General features: G+C 36.8%; 1 protein-coding gene and 1 non-coding gene across 2 annotated transcripts in view; both read left to right on the top strand.

Moving 5' to 3' along the window:
* The window catches only part of ABCA6 (ATP binding cassette subfamily A member 6), a 49,677-nt gene that overhangs the window by 24,700 nt on the left and 7,354 nt on the right, over window positions 1-17,623 (top strand). Inside the window, exons 18-29 of the mRNA XM_023536740.1 lie at window positions 22-205; window positions 592-758; window positions 2,804-2,937; window positions 4,186-4,323; window positions 6,690-6,797; window positions 7,587-7,760; window positions 7,983-8,096; window positions 12,402-12,518; window positions 14,321-14,398; window positions 15,653-15,744; window positions 16,391-16,511; window positions 17,106-17,223. Of these exons, the coding sequence (XP_023392508.1) occupies window positions 22-205; window positions 592-758; window positions 2,804-2,937; window positions 4,186-4,323; window positions 6,690-6,797; window positions 7,587-7,760; window positions 7,983-8,096; window positions 12,402-12,518; window positions 14,321-14,398; window positions 15,653-15,744; window positions 16,391-16,511; window positions 17,106-17,223 (1,545 nt within the window). The remainder of the gene's footprint in view (window positions 1-21; window positions 206-591; window positions 759-2,803; window positions 2,938-4,185; window positions 4,324-6,689; window positions 6,798-7,586; window positions 7,761-7,982; window positions 8,097-12,401; window positions 12,519-14,320; window positions 14,399-15,652; window positions 15,745-16,390; window positions 16,512-17,105; window positions 17,224-17,623) is intronic.
* On the top strand, window positions 12,583-12,701 carry LOC111745906. The gene has a single exon (XR_002782834.1). It is a non-coding gene; the product is annotated as a 5S ribosomal RNA (ribosomal RNA).

Raw genomic sequence — 17,623 nt, forward strand, 5'->3', positions numbered from 1 at the left:
GATGCATGTGTAATGATACAGATTTTGAACAAGCAGAGATGAGAAGAGACACAGAAAGCCTACATGAAATGGAGCCAGCTTCCTCTTCTTTCCCTGAAATGCGGAAGGCTGTGAGTGACTTGGAACTCTGGAGAATGCAGGTCTGTGCAATAGCACGGCTCCGTTTCTTAAAGTTAAAACGTGGAAAGAAAGCGCTTCGGACCCTGTGAGTATCAGGGCATTGTGTTTTTGTTAGATAGGGAGTTTCAAGAAAGGGTTAAACCAGAAGATAATTTAAACCAGAATTTAATACCCGACCTTCCTGCCAGAGGATGGATAAATGCAGCACTGGATTTTACTGTCAGGACAATGCCTGTGCATTAGCACTTCAGTAGCCATACGTATACACAGGTCTGTTTAGTTTTCACAGTTTGTTTGCTAGCCTGGTGTTTGTATAGCAATGCCTTTTAGTACTGTATGGCATGCTAAGGTATGACTTTCAAAACTTTAGCACTTACCATCAGAGTTGGTACTCAACAGATATTTATGAAATGTCTGACTGAATAAATAAAATTGCTGTAGACTCATATGGTACTTTTTCTTTATTGGTAGACTATTGGTATTTGGAATTTCACTGTTCCCTTTGATTGTGGAAACAATATATGATGCTGTGTTAGTTCAAAGGAGTGATTGGGAATTTAAACCTGAATTGTATTTCCTCTCTCCGGGACAACTTCCTCAAGACTCTCTTACCAGCCTGTTGATCATCAATAATACAGGTGAACAGAAAAAGAAAATTTAAACCCAGAAATAAGTTATTTTTACGTAGGCGGGGGGAACAAATTGTAAGAGAAGAAAATGTGTATTTAGACTTCATGTATAGAAATCAGTTTCTGAAGAACTGTGCATATTTGCTCTGATTTTAGAGATTATGGGGATGGTGGGACAAGATAGAAGGGTCTGGGTCACGACATAACCTGATCAAGTAGAGCTGCTTATCTACCTGATGACCCTGAGCTAGTATGTGAGAGAGAAACAAACTTCTGTATTGGTTGAACCACTCAATTTTGAGATCTCTGTTATGATAGCCTAACCTATACCCTAAATATTACGCACACTGATTGACATTGTAGGCCTCCAACAGGACTTAGGAAGATTTCCTAAGACATTTTGGTACCTGTGTTCCTGTTCTCCTAAAAGATTAGCAATTGCTTTAGTCTAACTGCTTACACCTACTGCTTATTTAACTTCAAAGGAGAAGCTTTTTTATGTTTCTGCCTGCAATGTTACAAAAATATTCAGAGTAGGAGTCGTCTCTTGAAGAGTTCTGCCACCCACTCTGATTTTCATAGATATTTGTGACGCGGGGTTATAGGTGTCTCCTCTTTAAACCAAGGTGGTCTTTTCATTTCTGTTTCTCATTCTTCTTCTTGTTTTCCATTTGGATGTCAGCAAGTAAATTTTATTCATTCTACTACCTTAAACCGGAAAGTGCTTCTAGTTGTATATTTGATTTCCGAGATCTAGAATTGCCTCTTTACCCTTCTGCCTGTTGTTTCCTCATGTAGGTGTTTTCCTCTCTAGGTACTCTGAGAACCGTACGCTTGTGTTACTTATTTATTTTTTTTCTTCTCTATACTCAGTTGTTAGTTATTCTGTGATTTATTTTTGGAGCTTCTATGCCATCTTGTTCCTTTTGTCTCAAAATCGGATGATCGTTGGTAAGATGTTCATCTTTAAATTGGAGGATTCCTGTTTGCCCAGGTGAATGTGGGAATCCTAATTCATCTGGGGCTTCTTCCTGTTCTTCTGATGCTAGAACCCTCTCTGTTCCTAGTTTGGACTCACACTTCAAAGTCCAAATGAGAAAAACCTAGAATTCTTTTTCCTTTTTCCATTACATCCTGTCCTTTTAATTGTCTGGAGTTACTAGAGGTCTTGCCATGCTGTTTTGCCCAAATAATCTCTCTTGGAAAGTGAATTTAGGGACTTGTATCCTGAATTTAGGGACTTGCAGCATCCACCTGCTCTGTGTGGACCACGGAGAGGGGCCCGTGGCCTCCTTGTTCCAGGCGTGGTTAACCAGTTGATGGTCATGGCCGTGGCTGCAGAACCTATCTACCCACCTTGACTTTGTGCACTCTCAAGTAGAGATCCTGGAAACTGGTTTTACCTTAACGGTTGTTTGTGCCCATGTGTGCTGGGCTAGGGGTTTTTCTCAGCTCTTATTTCTCTGTCAAACAATCTCATCTGCTTTCTTCTTCAGGCACATATCAAAAACCTTTGTCTGATAGTGGCACTCTTCATTTTTCATTTCCTAAGAAAAAATATATTTATGTAATATATATGCATGTAATATATATGTAAAAATATAAAATAGATGTAAAATACACTCATATTTTATGCATACACCTACATATATTTACTTTTCTGTTATTTGAAAAATAAGAGAGCGAGAAGAGTGTTATTATTGGCCATTTTAGGCTAGCCAATTTGAAGTGCTTCTCATATTATTATTGTATATTGCCACAAATGATTGAGTTCAAATGTATTTTTTTAACAAGGGGTCATAAAATAGAATTATCTAGTCTTAATGGTTACATGTTAACTTGCATTAAACCATATCATAAAGCTAACTCATCACAGAGTAAGATTCAATAAATAGAAGATGACCGAGTAGGTTCTCTTTCATGGGCCAGTGTTATTGTGATGCCCGAAATGACATCCCTTTACATACTATAAATATTACCTTTAAATTGTGGTTTATTTTTTTTAAAAAATGACGTGTTCTTGCTTTATATGGCCTCTGTTGATTTCATTCTAGAATCAAATATTGAAGATTTTATACAGTCAGTGAAGCATCAAAATATACTTTTGGAAGTAGATAACTTCAAAAATAGAAATAGCACTGATGACCTGTCATACAATGGAGCTATCATAGTTTCTGGTGAACAGAAGGTATATTTGTCTCTTGCTTCTTGTTTTTGCTTTTATGAAAAAATTAATAAAGTTCTACATTTTAGCTGTTTTAAAACTGTAAAAAGTCAACCCAGCTGGTATACAGCAACTTCACTCGAAAACATTTTGGGTCATTATTAAATAATCTGTGAAGTTTGAATAAGTTTTTATAAAACATTTTCTATCTTAACCTTTGAATTAGATGAATTTTACATTTGAAAGTAGCTAAATATAATTGCATTAGTCAGACTTAATAAAATATTAAAATTTATAGTTACCAACCAATATAATTATGAATTTAAGGGATCCTATTCAATGGCTAACTATCCAAACAATCTTCTTATATATTGAGAAAATATATTAAATACTATAATAGCCACCTGAAGTCTCCGAGGAAAGTGTTCTCAGCCTACTGTCTTAACAAGTTTCAATTTGAATAAAGAACATAAGCAAGCAATAAAGATCCTTCCAGGAACAAGACTTTGAAAATACATCCTAATCACAAGTATACTCTGAGTCTTACTTAAATTCCAGCGAAAAGCAGGGAATAAATTTAAATGAAACTGTCTCTTCATTTCTTGCCAGAAGGGAAATGAAAAACAAAAGCCTTTGAAGATGTATCATTGAATTCAGTTCTACCTAAACTAAATAATCTCTTCGTGCCAACTGGGAGAAACTACATTGCTTAGCTGTTGTTTTACTTGTTACGTATCTAAGATATTTATTATATAAACTATTGGTAATACTTAAACATTATTGAGCCTCTTGATGAATGCATGAATATTTTCATAAACATGAAGAACATAAACATCGTCTTAGAAAGGGTGAAAATGATTCATTGGCAGTATAACTATGAACATTTTATAAATCCCATGCTTCTCTCCTATCTAGAAAATCATTGTTCCTTTGTTTGCTCACTGTAAACTGACAGCATTATATTAGGGCCACGTTTTGAATCCCATCAACTGAAATTTCCTTATCTAAAATTAGTAATATTAATAAATTTTACATTGCTGACTGTGCCATCCGCTGTGCTATGGCCTGATGTACATTATCTTATTTAAACTGTTTAACAACCCATTTATTATACCCTTTTACAGATAAGGATGCTGAAGCTCAGAGGTCATTTAACTTGAAGATGGTCACACAACTAGAATGTGGCACCGTTAGGATCTTACATATAAAACCATTTACTTCTTTAATGGTTTAGAATTAACATTGTTTTATTTGTCTGTGTTTTGTTTGCAGGATTATAGATTTTCAGTCGTATGCAATACCAAGAGACTGCACTGTTTTCCTATTCTTATGAATATCATCAGCAATGGGTTACTTCGAATGTTTAATCATACACAATATATTCGAACTGAGAGAGGCTCATATCCTTTTGTAAGTATTGTATTTACTCATTCCAAACAATTAGGAATTTGACAACCAACCTGTGTTTTCCATTTTAACTTCTAAATATTTATAATTAATTGTTAATCCTAAAAAATTAATTTTTGCCTAACATTTTAAACAGATTATTTCTCATTATGATCAGAAAATTCTCATAGGGGAATACTTTTCCATATTATGTCATAACCTCCCAGGGAATCTTCTAATACTTACTTGATTGCAGGAGTTTGTTAGAGAGAGTGAGAGTGTGTGCTTGTGTGTGCTTGTGTGTGTGTGTGTGTGTGTATGTACACTGAATTGGAAATCAAGAGCACTTGTAACCCTGCTTTATAGTCTTATCTTATAAATCTAATATAATTTGTTGGCAGACCCTTCCTTGACTAAATAGGTAGTAGATTGACTGATACAAAAGAGAATTTGCCAGTTCTTGGGCTATATGCTTTCTGATGAATTCCTTCACCTACCCATAGTTGCTCCACATTACAAGTGTGTCTGATACACACAGGCCGCATTTTCAGGATTCTTTGTCAGCTGGCTCTAGTGTGGATTTAGAAAACTGGAGGCAGTGGCAGGATCCAGGAGAGCAAAAGGATCCTGCACCTGAGCTCTAGTCACATCGCTTCCTTCCTTCATCCCTCCAACCCAGAAATGACAGTGGCATCTCACTTCATCATCCTTGTTGCCGTCTCTGCTCTTTCCACCCCTGTAACCATTGCATGATTAATTTCACTCTATTTTAAGTATTGAAAGTGGTTATGGTTTTCTGGTTAGAGCCTAATTGATACCCAAGAGGGATCTCACAGCTGACTCCAACTCTTTCAAACCAGGAGGTTGGAAGAGCAGGAAACAGGACTAGAAATGGAGCTTTTGAAAAGGGAAGCCTATTTTGTGACAAAGGGATCCAGTTCAGTTTTGGCTGCATTGCATTAGTGGTGCTGGGGGTACACACAAGAGCAGATGTATGGACTATACTGCAGAGGTCAGCGATGGACGTATACTTTTGTGGGTTGAAGCCACCACTGACCATCAGAATAGGGATGGTTCAAGAGTGCAGGTCTCTAAAGGGAACTCTCAAGAAAGTGGAACCAGCTGGTAGTAGAAAGAGATAGATGTTACCCCCTCTTGGTCCTTTAGTGTCTTCGTGTCATCACCTGTTTGTTCAAGATCGAAGCAAACCAAGGCCCTGTGGTTACTCTTAGCACCCCCAGAGGCACACAGATTCTTCTATCAGCCCTCTTTACGAAGACAGTATGCATTTCCCCACCTGGTGAAAATTTTCTAGATATAGCCTCCAAAGCCTTAAGTAAAGTTTAAGAATTGTGGAATTGTTTTGAGACAGGCTACTGCACAGGAGGCAGTCCTGTGCCCTACATGAGGTTGAGCCGAGCCTCAGGCAGACACGAATTGGGGGTGGTATAAAGTTCATCCCCTTGAAGATGGGCTCAGTGGCATCGACTTGTCTTTTTATGTCTGTGCTTCAGAGCACATCCCCCCAGCTGCCAAAGTCTTTATGTGTCCACACGAGGTATGCCGAGAAAGGCACGCCATTCAGGCCTGAATAATCTGTTTCTCTAGGGCTGTAATTCCTGATTTATTATTTTTTGTGTTGTGGTAAAAAAACACAAAATATAAAATTTACCGTCTTAACCACTTCTAAGTGTATAGTTCAGAAATGTCAAGTATATTCACATTGTTGTGAAAACAGATCTCCAGAACTTTTTCATCTTGTAGAACTAAAACTCTACACCAATTAAATAAGAACTCTTCATTACTTCCTTCCCCGGACCCTGGCAGTCACCATTTTACTTTCTGTTTTTACAAAATCAGACTACTTTTAATACCTCATATAAGGGCAATCATATAGCATTTGTATTTTTGTAACTATCCTCAAAGTGGACAGTTGTCCTCAGAGTTCATCCATGTTGTAGTATGTGCCAGGATTTTATTCCTTTTCAAGGCTGAATACTAGTCCGTGTATGTGTCTGCTACATTTTGTTCATCCATTTATTTGTCCATGGACACTTAGGTTGCTTCCACCTCTTGAGTATTGTGAACAGCGCTGCTGTAAACATGTGTGGGCAGATACCTCTTTGAGACTCACTGCTTCCAATTCTTTTTCATATATACCCTGAAGTGGGTCCTGAGTTTTTTATTTTTCTTTTTTTCCACTAGGAGTTGAAGCCTCATGATCAGAAATCATTTCCCCTCTCCCACCTCCATGCATAGATTTTGATGAACTAGATGTACACTTTTATTTTGATTCTTCGATATTTCAAAAAGCACATTTCTTTATGGTTTTCTGTATTTATTTAATTTTGTTTTAATTCACTAGTTTAAAGTACCTTTTATGTTTGCAGAATTACGTATTTTTCTGGACAGGGCTGCCAGAAGCCTCCTTGTTTTTACTTCTCACTCTGTGCAGCGTTTCTCCTTACATCGCCATGAGCAGTGTCAGCGATTACAAAGTAAGAAAAGGGGGACAAAAAAAAAAAAAAAAAGAAACTTTAGCTACTTCAGTAATTGTATGTTAAATGGTATGTGTTAAATGTATGTTTAATTTAGTATTATTTCTGTCAAGTCAGAAAATTTACTTCTAAAAACACAACTTTTCACTTCAAAATTACAAGAAAAGTATAATAATTTTACAGGAATTCAAGTTAATCTAAACCTTCAAAGAGGGATATTATAAAGCTCTCAACTCATTATTTCCTAACCACAAAGAAGAAATCATTGATGTTGAAGTCAAAGACCAGATCTAAGACTTTCTACTGTGGGGAACACAGTTTTTGTTGTTGTTGTTGTTATATTTGTATTTGATTGTGTCCATTATCCAAGGCAAACAGTTAAATAAGATTTATATGAGGTCATCCTTCACCATTCTGAGCCAATAACTCTCCCAGCACATATTTGGAGAATAGGGAATGTATTATCCTTCAGGTCGCAAAATAATATGTCTTTTGAAGGAGATTCCTTGGCAATTATGAGATCTGCTCTTCTTTGTATGATGCATGAGTTAAATGGGCATTGTGAATCTAACCTACCAAATAAAACAATGCTCATGTTCAAAGTGGTCACCTTTATGGAAGTGGCTCTCTAGTACTCAGGTTCCTGAACAGTGTATGTGTAATTAAAATTAGTAGAAGCTTTTAAAAGCTCTAGCTTAGATTAGATTTATGTTCGAAATATCTTCCAACTTGTTTGTTTTGGATTTGGATTTTAATTGAATCTATGTATATCCTGTGTTTTTTCATCAGAAGAGAGCTAAATCCCAGCTATGGATTTCAGGCCTGTACCCTTCTGCTTACTGGTGTGGACAGGCACTGGTGGATATTAACCTCTTCATTCTTATTCTCTTTTTAATGTATTTAATTTTCTGCATAGCAAACATGGCGAACATTTATATCACAAGTCGAATAGTGTTTGCACTGGTAAGTAACGTATTACATAGACAATATCTTATAAAGTAATTCATGATAAATTTTCACATTTGATGTATAACCAATCAAGATATTTTCACTTTTATTTTGTCATAACTCAAAAAACATGGAAAGTGCATGTACAATAAAATATTTTCAAGTTATTTATAATTTAATATTTTCGTCAGTTAATATTTCATTTTTTGACTTTATTATTATTTATATTATTTTCAGGTTGTAATTTCGATTGGTTATGCAGCTTCTCTTGTCTTTTTGACATACGTAATATCATTTATTTTTCGCAAGAAGAGAAAAAATAGTGGCCTTTGGTCATTTTGCTTCTTTTTTGTAAGTATATGTAAATACAAACATAGAGTTCTTTTTTAAACTTTCAGTGTAACATTAAATATAGTCACTTTTGACTTAAGCAATGGAAAAAGTAATTCCTTAAAATTATTACATAAAAAAAGGAGAGGGTCTGTAGCTTGTTACTGATTTGGTAACATTCCTACAGAATTTATGTAGAACCCTTTAACGAGAGTGTATGGGGTACCCAACAGATAACCTGAAGTTCAAGACACTACTATTGAGCTTATGGATCCTTCAGAATACAGGGCTTCCTGGAGACACTAGAACAAAAATTAGCTTTATAATATTTAACACCACAATCTATTTCTACAGTCTTTCAGAAGATGTCTTTTAACCACAGATGCTAATAATTTCAGACATCAAAGATATTTTTATTCCTGTGGCAGAGAATGTATTAGTAAATAAGAATGAATGATTATTGAAAATCCAAGATTACTGAAAACTTGGATAGAAATGTTTACCAAGACTCTAGATGCCCAGGGTGCCTAATCCCAGCACTGATGTGCCTTTAAGCAGATATCCTCAAATGGTGGTTGAATGTTTGTCTTGCATACACGGCTCCCAATTCTTGGAGTGGGATTCCTGAAACCACAAGAGGCCATCTGCTAAGAAAATACATCTGACATCACCCACTGACTGCAAGAAATTAGTCTTAGACTGTTCAGGTCAGCAGCTAACTATTAACTTATCCCTTCTCAGTGTACAGTACTCTGATTTAGCTTCTCTAGATTGTATTTCTCAGTATGAAGTAGGTAGTGTCTATCGCTATCCCTCTTAACTACCATCAGCACAGCTCAGTCCAAGCACAGAAGTTACAGAAAGAACTACAGAGATGCCTCACTTGGTAGACTGGCTGTGAGTCTTCCAAGGCCTGGTGTGTCAAAACATTTTTGTTCAGTTAGCAGATTATTGCCTTTAACCAATGCCAACCCAGGTGCTGGGTGAGCAGTACAGATGTCAGTAGAAGAGTCCAATAGTTGATTTCTTTTCAGCCAACACTTGTATATGTCCAGCAAAGATGAACAAAGAATTTGTGTCCATACTTCTTGTTTTCAAATAGTTTCAACTCTAAATGAAGTCTTTTTTGGAGCTCATTTTCAAGCAATATCAGGCTTATTGGCCAATATAGCTGTTGACAGGCTTGTACTGACAACCTGAGTGAGGCTAGAAATATCCTAATGAGTTCTCTCATAGACACTCTTCATGCTTATTGTCCTTCAGTCCTAAGTAATCAGCAGCCTAATGTCATGGTTCCTATTTCTTTATGTCTTTTTCACTCTTTGTGTTGGCTCTCAAATAGAAGCCATTCCAGGCTGGGGCACATACACGTCCAGATAAGTGCACTTCTGCTTTGTGTCATGTGAAAAATCAGCCCCTGGTTTACCTGATACTCACAGTTCATCCCATTTGCGTAGATTTGATAATGTCTGAGATAAGGGAGCACTCAGTACCAACAATAGAACCATTTCCAAGTCCCTTATCCTTCAGCTTTCGGCAGAAAAGCAGAGCAGGTAAGGAGCTCATCTCATGGGTATAGACTCTGTAGTGAAGTTTTGGGTTGGAAAACGATGTGGACAGAATTATCTCAGCCAAATCCTTTCAAAGTGCATCAATTTGACAGAATATGACAGACCTCCCAGAACTTGATACGCAATAATCTTTCAGAACAATCGCTTTCATCTGTTGGCTTAGAGGGTGGAGACCTTTTCCCTAATACGGGCAAAGTTCTTACAATACATGGTAGAAAGGGAAATAGAATCTGTGTTATCATGATGAATGTCTCTTGCATAATTACTCAGCTGCAAGTGTATATATGAACAATGAAGAAATTTGACTTTATTATTTCTAGAAAAAGCCATGATAATGTAGAACACCTTTTCTATTAGGTTTGTGGACTAATGTGATGATTAAGGTATGAGGCGCACAAACTATAGCAAGTAAAGGACCACAGCAGAGAATCGAACATGTGACGCTGAAACACTATTTTTCAAATCAAAATATATCCATATATGATTGGATGTCTTTTTTCCTTTGCTGCAAAGTATTTTTGAATTATTATGGATTAAAATAAGGCAGTATTGCAGAGGCAAAGTAAATTTTATACAATAAAGATTTTTTTGTTCAAAAATGTAAAAATAATTACATCATAGTATTACAGTATATGTGTTTATAATTTGAGTTTTTCTTTTTTCATATTTATCATTTTAGTGTACTTGTCTGTTGATTTCACTTTTATACCATAGAAAAGAAGCTCCATTTGGAATATTGAGGTGTCAGATTTGAAAACATTTCAAGATCATCTAGGATAATTCACCTCAGTTTACAGAGGGGAAAAATGATTAAGTAACTTGTTTAAGGTCACACAAAAACTAGTGACAGACTCAGAAACAAAACTGAGGTCTCAGACCTTATGTCATTCCTCATGTCAAAAAATACAAGATGATAGCAAGATTGACAATACGAACTTAAAGTCTGTGTTGATCAACATGTTGATTTTAGTAGACCAAATCATACATCTTCACAGAGACCCCAAGCGGTTTGTAATAACTTTATGCCTGATACAAAGAACTTACAATTTCATTCAAAATATATATTGAGGACATGTACAATGAAAATTGGTCTTTCATCATGCAGTTAGTATAGCTTTAAATCGTGTAAGTCTTAGGACTGAGGTCATTTTTTTTATAACTCACAGGATCATATATAAAAATGTATCATATGTTAATGGTCAGGGCAGATGTCCTTTTGTGACCTTGGGTATATTTGGAATGACAGGATAGGCATTGTCTTCCTGTCATTGAGTGAAGTCGCAGTTAAGAGTTAATTTTTTCTAGAGTCCAATGGACTTTTGTATCTCCAAGTTGTGGCACTCCCTGGATATGGTAAGGCAGTCCCCTTCCTTCAGCCCAGTGGTGGAGGTTCAGGAAGGAGCACATCTTAGCACACTGCACCATAGAGTATTTCCTTGGCTGCATTTCGACATCCCGTCTCGTTCCAATGGATGAGAAAGAAAGAAAAGACCAACTCACTAGGTAGAAACTTGGAGGTCTGGTAGGATAAGTAGAGTCAGTTAAGCGGACTGAAGGACTCACAGCTGTCAAAGATGAGATGAGAGAAAAAATAGAAAAGTGTGATGTCATGGAAACTAAGAGAAGAGAAATATGTAAACGTGAGCAATTGTGCAATACCTTTGCAAAGGGATTGCATTGGTTGTTGTAAAATGAGAAAAATCTTTTGGGTTTGCCATCTAAAATGTTTATTGTGCTCTTACTGAATACTTGATTATAAGTTATTTGTTTCTATTCCCAATCGTTTTTTATATGTGGATTACATATTCCCCCCAAACTGTAAATTCAGGTAGTAACCACACATTCCCTTATATAACAATTTCTCAAAAACAGTGTCGCTTTCTGACATAAAGACTTGGCAGTCACACCCACACAGAGTTTTGAATTCCAGCTTTGTCACTCACTAACTGTATAGTGAGTATATTATTTAATGTCTTTGGACCCTAGATTTCCATTTATAAAGGGAAGGATAAGAAGAATAACTACAAGATAGAGTTGTTGTGATAATTAAACAATGCATGCTAAATTCTTAATGCCTGGCATTGGTGTAATATTCGGTGAATTTAGTATGATTTTTACTAGTTTTATTATAATTAACACAATAAGACCAAGCAAGCTTCAATAAAGTGCTCAATACATACTTGTTGACTGAAAAAGTGATCCTTAGAACAATAAAAATTTATCTTTATTTCCTCCCCCACGTTTACCAGTAATCTAACAGAAATGAGTCCATTACAGTCAGAATGCACAATCTCAGAAAAGTTATTTGTTTGGAATGGGGAAATAATGGAGCGGGGATGACAGAAAAGCTTTAGTCTAGGTGAGAGGCAGCATGGATTTTTTTTTTATAATCGACCATATAACTTTTCAATGTATATAGGTTTTTATACATTAACGATATTGTTACATTGGCTATAAAAAGGTAATTTTTCTCTTTATCCTATTGTGTTAGATTGCACTTAAAGCATCCTCAGGAAGTCTGGTCATTTTAGCTTTCACCTAAATCTCCAGATTTTTCAAAGAATTTTCTGTGTGGGAGCTAAAGGTCATATATTCTCATTAACAAAGCTCATCCTTTCTCTTCTCTCTGAAAAAGGGGTGTGTCCACAGGTAGGAAAATTCGGATTTATATCATAAGAACACCTACGTCTTAAATATTTTCTCAAATATCAATGGACTGAGTATATATTGTAATATATTTCAATTTGCCTTGTAGATCTCAGCCAGCTTCTTTGACATCATTTTAAGTCATTTAAACTTACCCATCTTGATATTTGGCATGGTATTATTTCCCCCGTTTACCTTGAATGGATTTCTAGTTTTCTTGGCAGAGGTAAGAAATATTATCAACCACTTCATTAATTTTGAATATACAACCTATTAAAATGCTTTGCCTAGTCTACGGCCATGCCACCCTGAACAAGCCCGATCTCGTCTGATCTCAGAAGCTAAACAGGGTTGGGCCTGGTTAGTACTTGGATGGGAGACCACCTAGGAAGACCAGGTGCTGTAGGCATAAAAAATAAAAAATAAGGGATTGTAAGCTGACAAGGTCCTTGCAATCTGTGAAGTCAACCAAGGATTGCCTCGCCTAAAAATAATAAAAAAATTTTAAATTAAAAAACAAATAAAGAAAATGCTTTGCTTAACTCTATAAAGACAGAAATTAGGCTATGGGTTTTCTGGGACTGGAGATGGGATGGGGAGTAACAGCAAATGCATATGAGGTGTCGGTATGGGGTGATGGAAATGTTTTAAGTTGCATTGTGGTGATGCTCTCATAACTCTGTAAATTTACTAAAAATCCTGGAATTGTACACTTAAAATGGGTGAATTTTATGGCATGAAAATTTAACCTCAATAAATCTGTTAAAAAAGCTTTGCCATATGCACTTGGTAAAACATAAGCATTGTTAAATGCAATTCTAAACTAATGTGAGATTGAAAAATGTTGTCTAGTTTAATGGATATTCATTATTCATTGTGAAGAATACACTCGTGTACAATTCCATTCATTCATTCAATCATTCATTTATTCAAAAATATATAGTAAACACTGTTCTGTGTTAGGTGCCGTGTTAGTAATCAGGGACACCTGATGGACAAGGTAGCACAGTTCTTCCTTTCACAGAGCTTAGTGGAGGCAAAGACCAACCTCAAACAAGTCAGTGCAGGGGGCTCAAAGGTTGCAAAAGAGAGGGGCAGAGTTCCAAGCACAGCTAATGTCAGAGAATTCTTCTAGGGAAAGCAATATTTAAACACAGTCCTGAAGAATGAGTAAGAATTAATTAGTGAGAGAGTGGCAGGGGAGGGAAGCATGCTTGTAGGGGGAAGCAAAGGCATCAAAGCAAAAAAAGACCAGAAGGCATTAAATAAACGGAATATGATTCAAATGGAAAGAAAAAGTCAGATGAGCAGAAGAGCTCAGTCAGGAACATACTGTTAGGCACCTGCATCAGCTGAACAAAGTGGCTTTAAAGAAAGTAGAGGGCTTCCCTAGTTGTTTGTGTTCTTGGGAACCTGGGAAAGCCTTCCATCTGCAAAAACACATTTCCATTGGCAGAGCAATGCCTGGAATTCTCAATTGAAAATGTATCCCTTTGCTTAATTAAAAACATTTCACTCCTAAAATATAAGCCATCTTGTAAAGTGAACTACATTAACCTAGATCTGTCACACATTATTTGGGAGGAATGAGTTACTTTCTGAATGTATTTATTGATGAAGAAAGAATAACACAGCAGGACTAATTATTGTGGTAGGAAGGATCCCTGAAAAGGTTTGTGATGGCTCTTTAAGACAAATGCTGTTGATCCCTAGAATTTTTCGTGATGCAGATACCACTCTCTATTATTCTTTCAGTAGACTTTCAGCAAACATTAAACCGAATTATTTAAAAAAAAAAAAAAAAAGGATTGGAAGAGACAGACATATGTTACCTGCTCAATGAGAGACATTTAGAGTTGAGTAGGGGGGGTCCCCTCTCTTCTCTGCAGAGAATTGCTTGTTACCAGTGCACAAAGTGGAATCAAACTTCAGGGAAATATTCAACATGTAATCCCATATTATTTAAATGCAAATCATAAAGCTGATGAATTTTTTTTTAGACTTCTTTTTTTTTTTTTGCCTTTGTAGAGAGACCTCGAGCACCAAACAAAATATCAAGATCCAAATTATGACCTGAATGCAGTTGACTTTCTAGTATGCCTAATAGTAAGAAGGTTTTTCTAACTCACTACCTATTTTTTTAAATAGCTATCACTTACTATAATAACTATTCAATCTTGTCTGAAATGTGCCAACTTTAAAAGTGTTTTTAATATAGTCTTAGAATAAAGAAGTACATTCATACGCAATTCTAAATCCTAGAGTTAATTTTTATATGTATGAATGGATGGTATAAATCTATAAATTAAATTCAATATAAATTTAATATTTAATTAATTAAATTTAATATAAAATTAGTTTTATGTTTATCCTGTTCACTGCCCCCTCCAAATTTGAGACAGCTTGTACAAAATACAGATGCAGTATAACTTAAACCCTTTGAATTAGAGATTAAAAAGCAAAGGTTAAATAATGAAAATGAAAGGGGAAATGATTATGTTGATATATTTAGACTGAAGAAAGCTAATGTCTTTGAATATAAAGTGTCAGTAGTTTTCCAGACATAGGAGCAAATATTGAAAGATGTCCCTGCCCTCGTGGAGTTTATTGTTTGGTGAAAGGAGACAGATAATAAACTAAGTAAATAATATACACCATGTCAGATGGGTGGTCAGAGAAGGCCTGGCTGAGAAATAAAGATGTGAAGGAGGCAGGGGAGCAAGCTGTCAAGACAGCTTAGAAAAGAGCATCCCAGTGGGAGGGTCAGGAGAAACCCTGGCTTGTTGCAGGGTCGGCCAGGAGGCCAGTCTGGTTGTAGCAGAGTGACCGAAGAGGAGAGTGGTACGAGAATGTCGCAGAAGGAGCAGGGTAAAGTGCAGGTCACTATGAGGACTTTTGCTTTGAGTAACTGAGGAGTCATTGGCGGATTTTAAGCAAAGTGATATGGTAGGACTTAGTTTTGAAAGAGTAGCTCTACTAACTGTGTTGAAATAGACGTTTGGAGCAAAGAGAGAGGAGGGAGACCAGGTAGCAAGGCGTCGCATATTATAATGAGAAATTCTAATGACCTGGGCCCGGGTCGGGGTAGCACAGGCAGGGGTGAGAACTAACTGGGTTCCAGATAATTTTGAAGGTAGAACAGGTAGAATTTGCCAGCAGACTGCATGTGAGTTGTAAGAAGGCAGAAGGAAGCAGGTTCCACTAAGCTGATTGTCACTGTCTCGCTGGATTTCTTCCCCGATTTGTAAAAATGATCCACATCTATTTCACCTAAAGACAAAAGGCCACCAGTTTAATTCAAATGTTTAAATACCTGTGAACTTACACCTAAATATAACTCTTGTTTTCCTTTGTTCCTAGCCTTACCTTCAGGCTTTGCTATTCATTTTTGTCCTAAGATGCATGGAAGTAAAGTGTGGGCAGAAAATCATGCAAAAGGATCCTGTTTTCAGGTAGGGATAAAGCTTAATTTCATACTTAATATGACATTTTAATATTCCTAGAGAGTGGCTGCACTATCGACCTGTTAATACAGATTTATCTCTACAGTGTAAACAGCATGCTGATTTTCATGAAGGTCAGCGGATTGTGGGCTTAGGGCCAGGACAGAAGACTCCCAGGCAGAGCTCCAACATTAACCAGCTAAGGAAAGCTTTCAGTCCCTCAAAAATTTAATGAGTACTCAGATACGCCATGCCCCCATCCAAGATGATTATCCGTCTTAGAACAGATGGGATAAAACGGGCAGAGCAGCACAGTGCCTCACAAGCGGGGCCAGCAGCAAAAGATACCAAAGCAAATGTTGAGAGTAATTAGACAGGCTCAATGTGAACAGAGAAAATGTAGGCGACATGCTTTTTAAAGAAGCAGCAGTACTTGCCAGCAGACGCTAACTGAAAGAATGACGACGCCATTGAGAAATTCTGGCTCCTGGAATGAGAATTCTTGGCAAAAGCACAGCAATACTCACGGGGCTACCCTCATCACCAGTTTAGTGAAAGGAAAGGACAGTGGTCAAATCACAGGGAGGCTGATTTTTTTCTGTCCATCTTTGACAAATGGGGAAATCACACGCCACTCATTTCATTTTCTCCACAGAATTTCCCCTCCAAGGAGAGAGGCTCGGCCGAATCCAGAAGAACCTGTCGATGAAGATGAAGATGTCCAAGCAGAAAGAATAAGAACGGCAACCGCCCTGACCACTTCAAACATGGAGGAGGTAGAGAACCAAGTGGCAGTGTGCTTGTTAATGGAACTGTTCAGGATCCATCAAGAATAGAGGTCGATGTGCTGGTTTTCGTTTTGAAAGTTTGGAGTTTGGCGCAGCTTCGTAATTCTTAAATATGCAGGCACTTCTTTGGAGTGTCCTGGAAAATCGAAGAAGGCAAAACATAATGGTTCTATTTTCCTTTTGACAAAAATGAACTTCGATAAGTAGAGCTATAGTTTCAGAACCCAAAGTTTCAGGAGTTTAGAAATTTATGTGAGATACGTTGTAAAATCCTAAATAGAGGTTAAGATTTGAAGGGTTATTCTTTTATTTGACTTATACATTGTGACGTTGCTGTGAGATTAGATACTTCTAGGAAGGCAATGAGTTGGCTTCCATGAAATTACACTGTTTCTCTCACTCCATTTAGAAGCAGGAAACAGCAGTGAACGCATGTGACATTCGAAACAAGCAATAGGATTACCCTCAACTCAGAATGTGGTTTGGTTTATGACATAGGGCATCAAAGGTTCCAGCAGGGAGAACATAGGAATATAAAGTCTCTGAAGTTTAAAAGGAAAATCACGTTGTCATCTATTCCAGAAACCCATCGTAATTGCTAGCTGTCTACACAAAGAGTATGCAGGCCAGAAGAAAAATTGCTTTTCAAAGAGGAAGAAGAAAATAGCAGCAAGAAATATCTCCTTCTGTGTTAAGAAAGGTTAGGAAGAATCACCTTTTTATTCACCATTAATTTTACAAACACCCACTGAACATCTGTGTTACAGGCACTATCGTACCTGCCGAAGCATCCGTTCATTCTACAAATATTATTTGAGTGTTCCAAGGACTGTTTTAGGCTCTGAAAAAAATAATTACGAAAGAAATAAGCAAGTTTCCCTCCCCATGGATTTTATAGCCTAAGAGGGGTCAATAAACAAAAATAACTTATCAAAGAAGTTATTAGAGGTCACATAGGCAAGTCTTATGTGGAACATTCAAATATGCGAAATGAAGTGTGTGACTTGGGGCTGCATTCTCTTGGGGTTAGGGAAGGCTGCCCTTGAACATTGACAGTTAAGCCATGACCCCGGTGATAGAGGGAGCCAACTAAGTGAGCA

Source organism: Pteropus vampyrus, unplaced genomic scaffold (assembly GCF_000151845.1).
Source record: "Pteropus vampyrus isolate Shadow unplaced genomic scaffold, Pvam_2.0 Scaffold169, whole genome shotgun sequence".
In the NCBI taxonomy this organism is placed as follows: domain Eukaryota; kingdom Metazoa; phylum Chordata; class Mammalia; order Chiroptera; family Pteropodidae; genus Pteropus; species Pteropus vampyrus.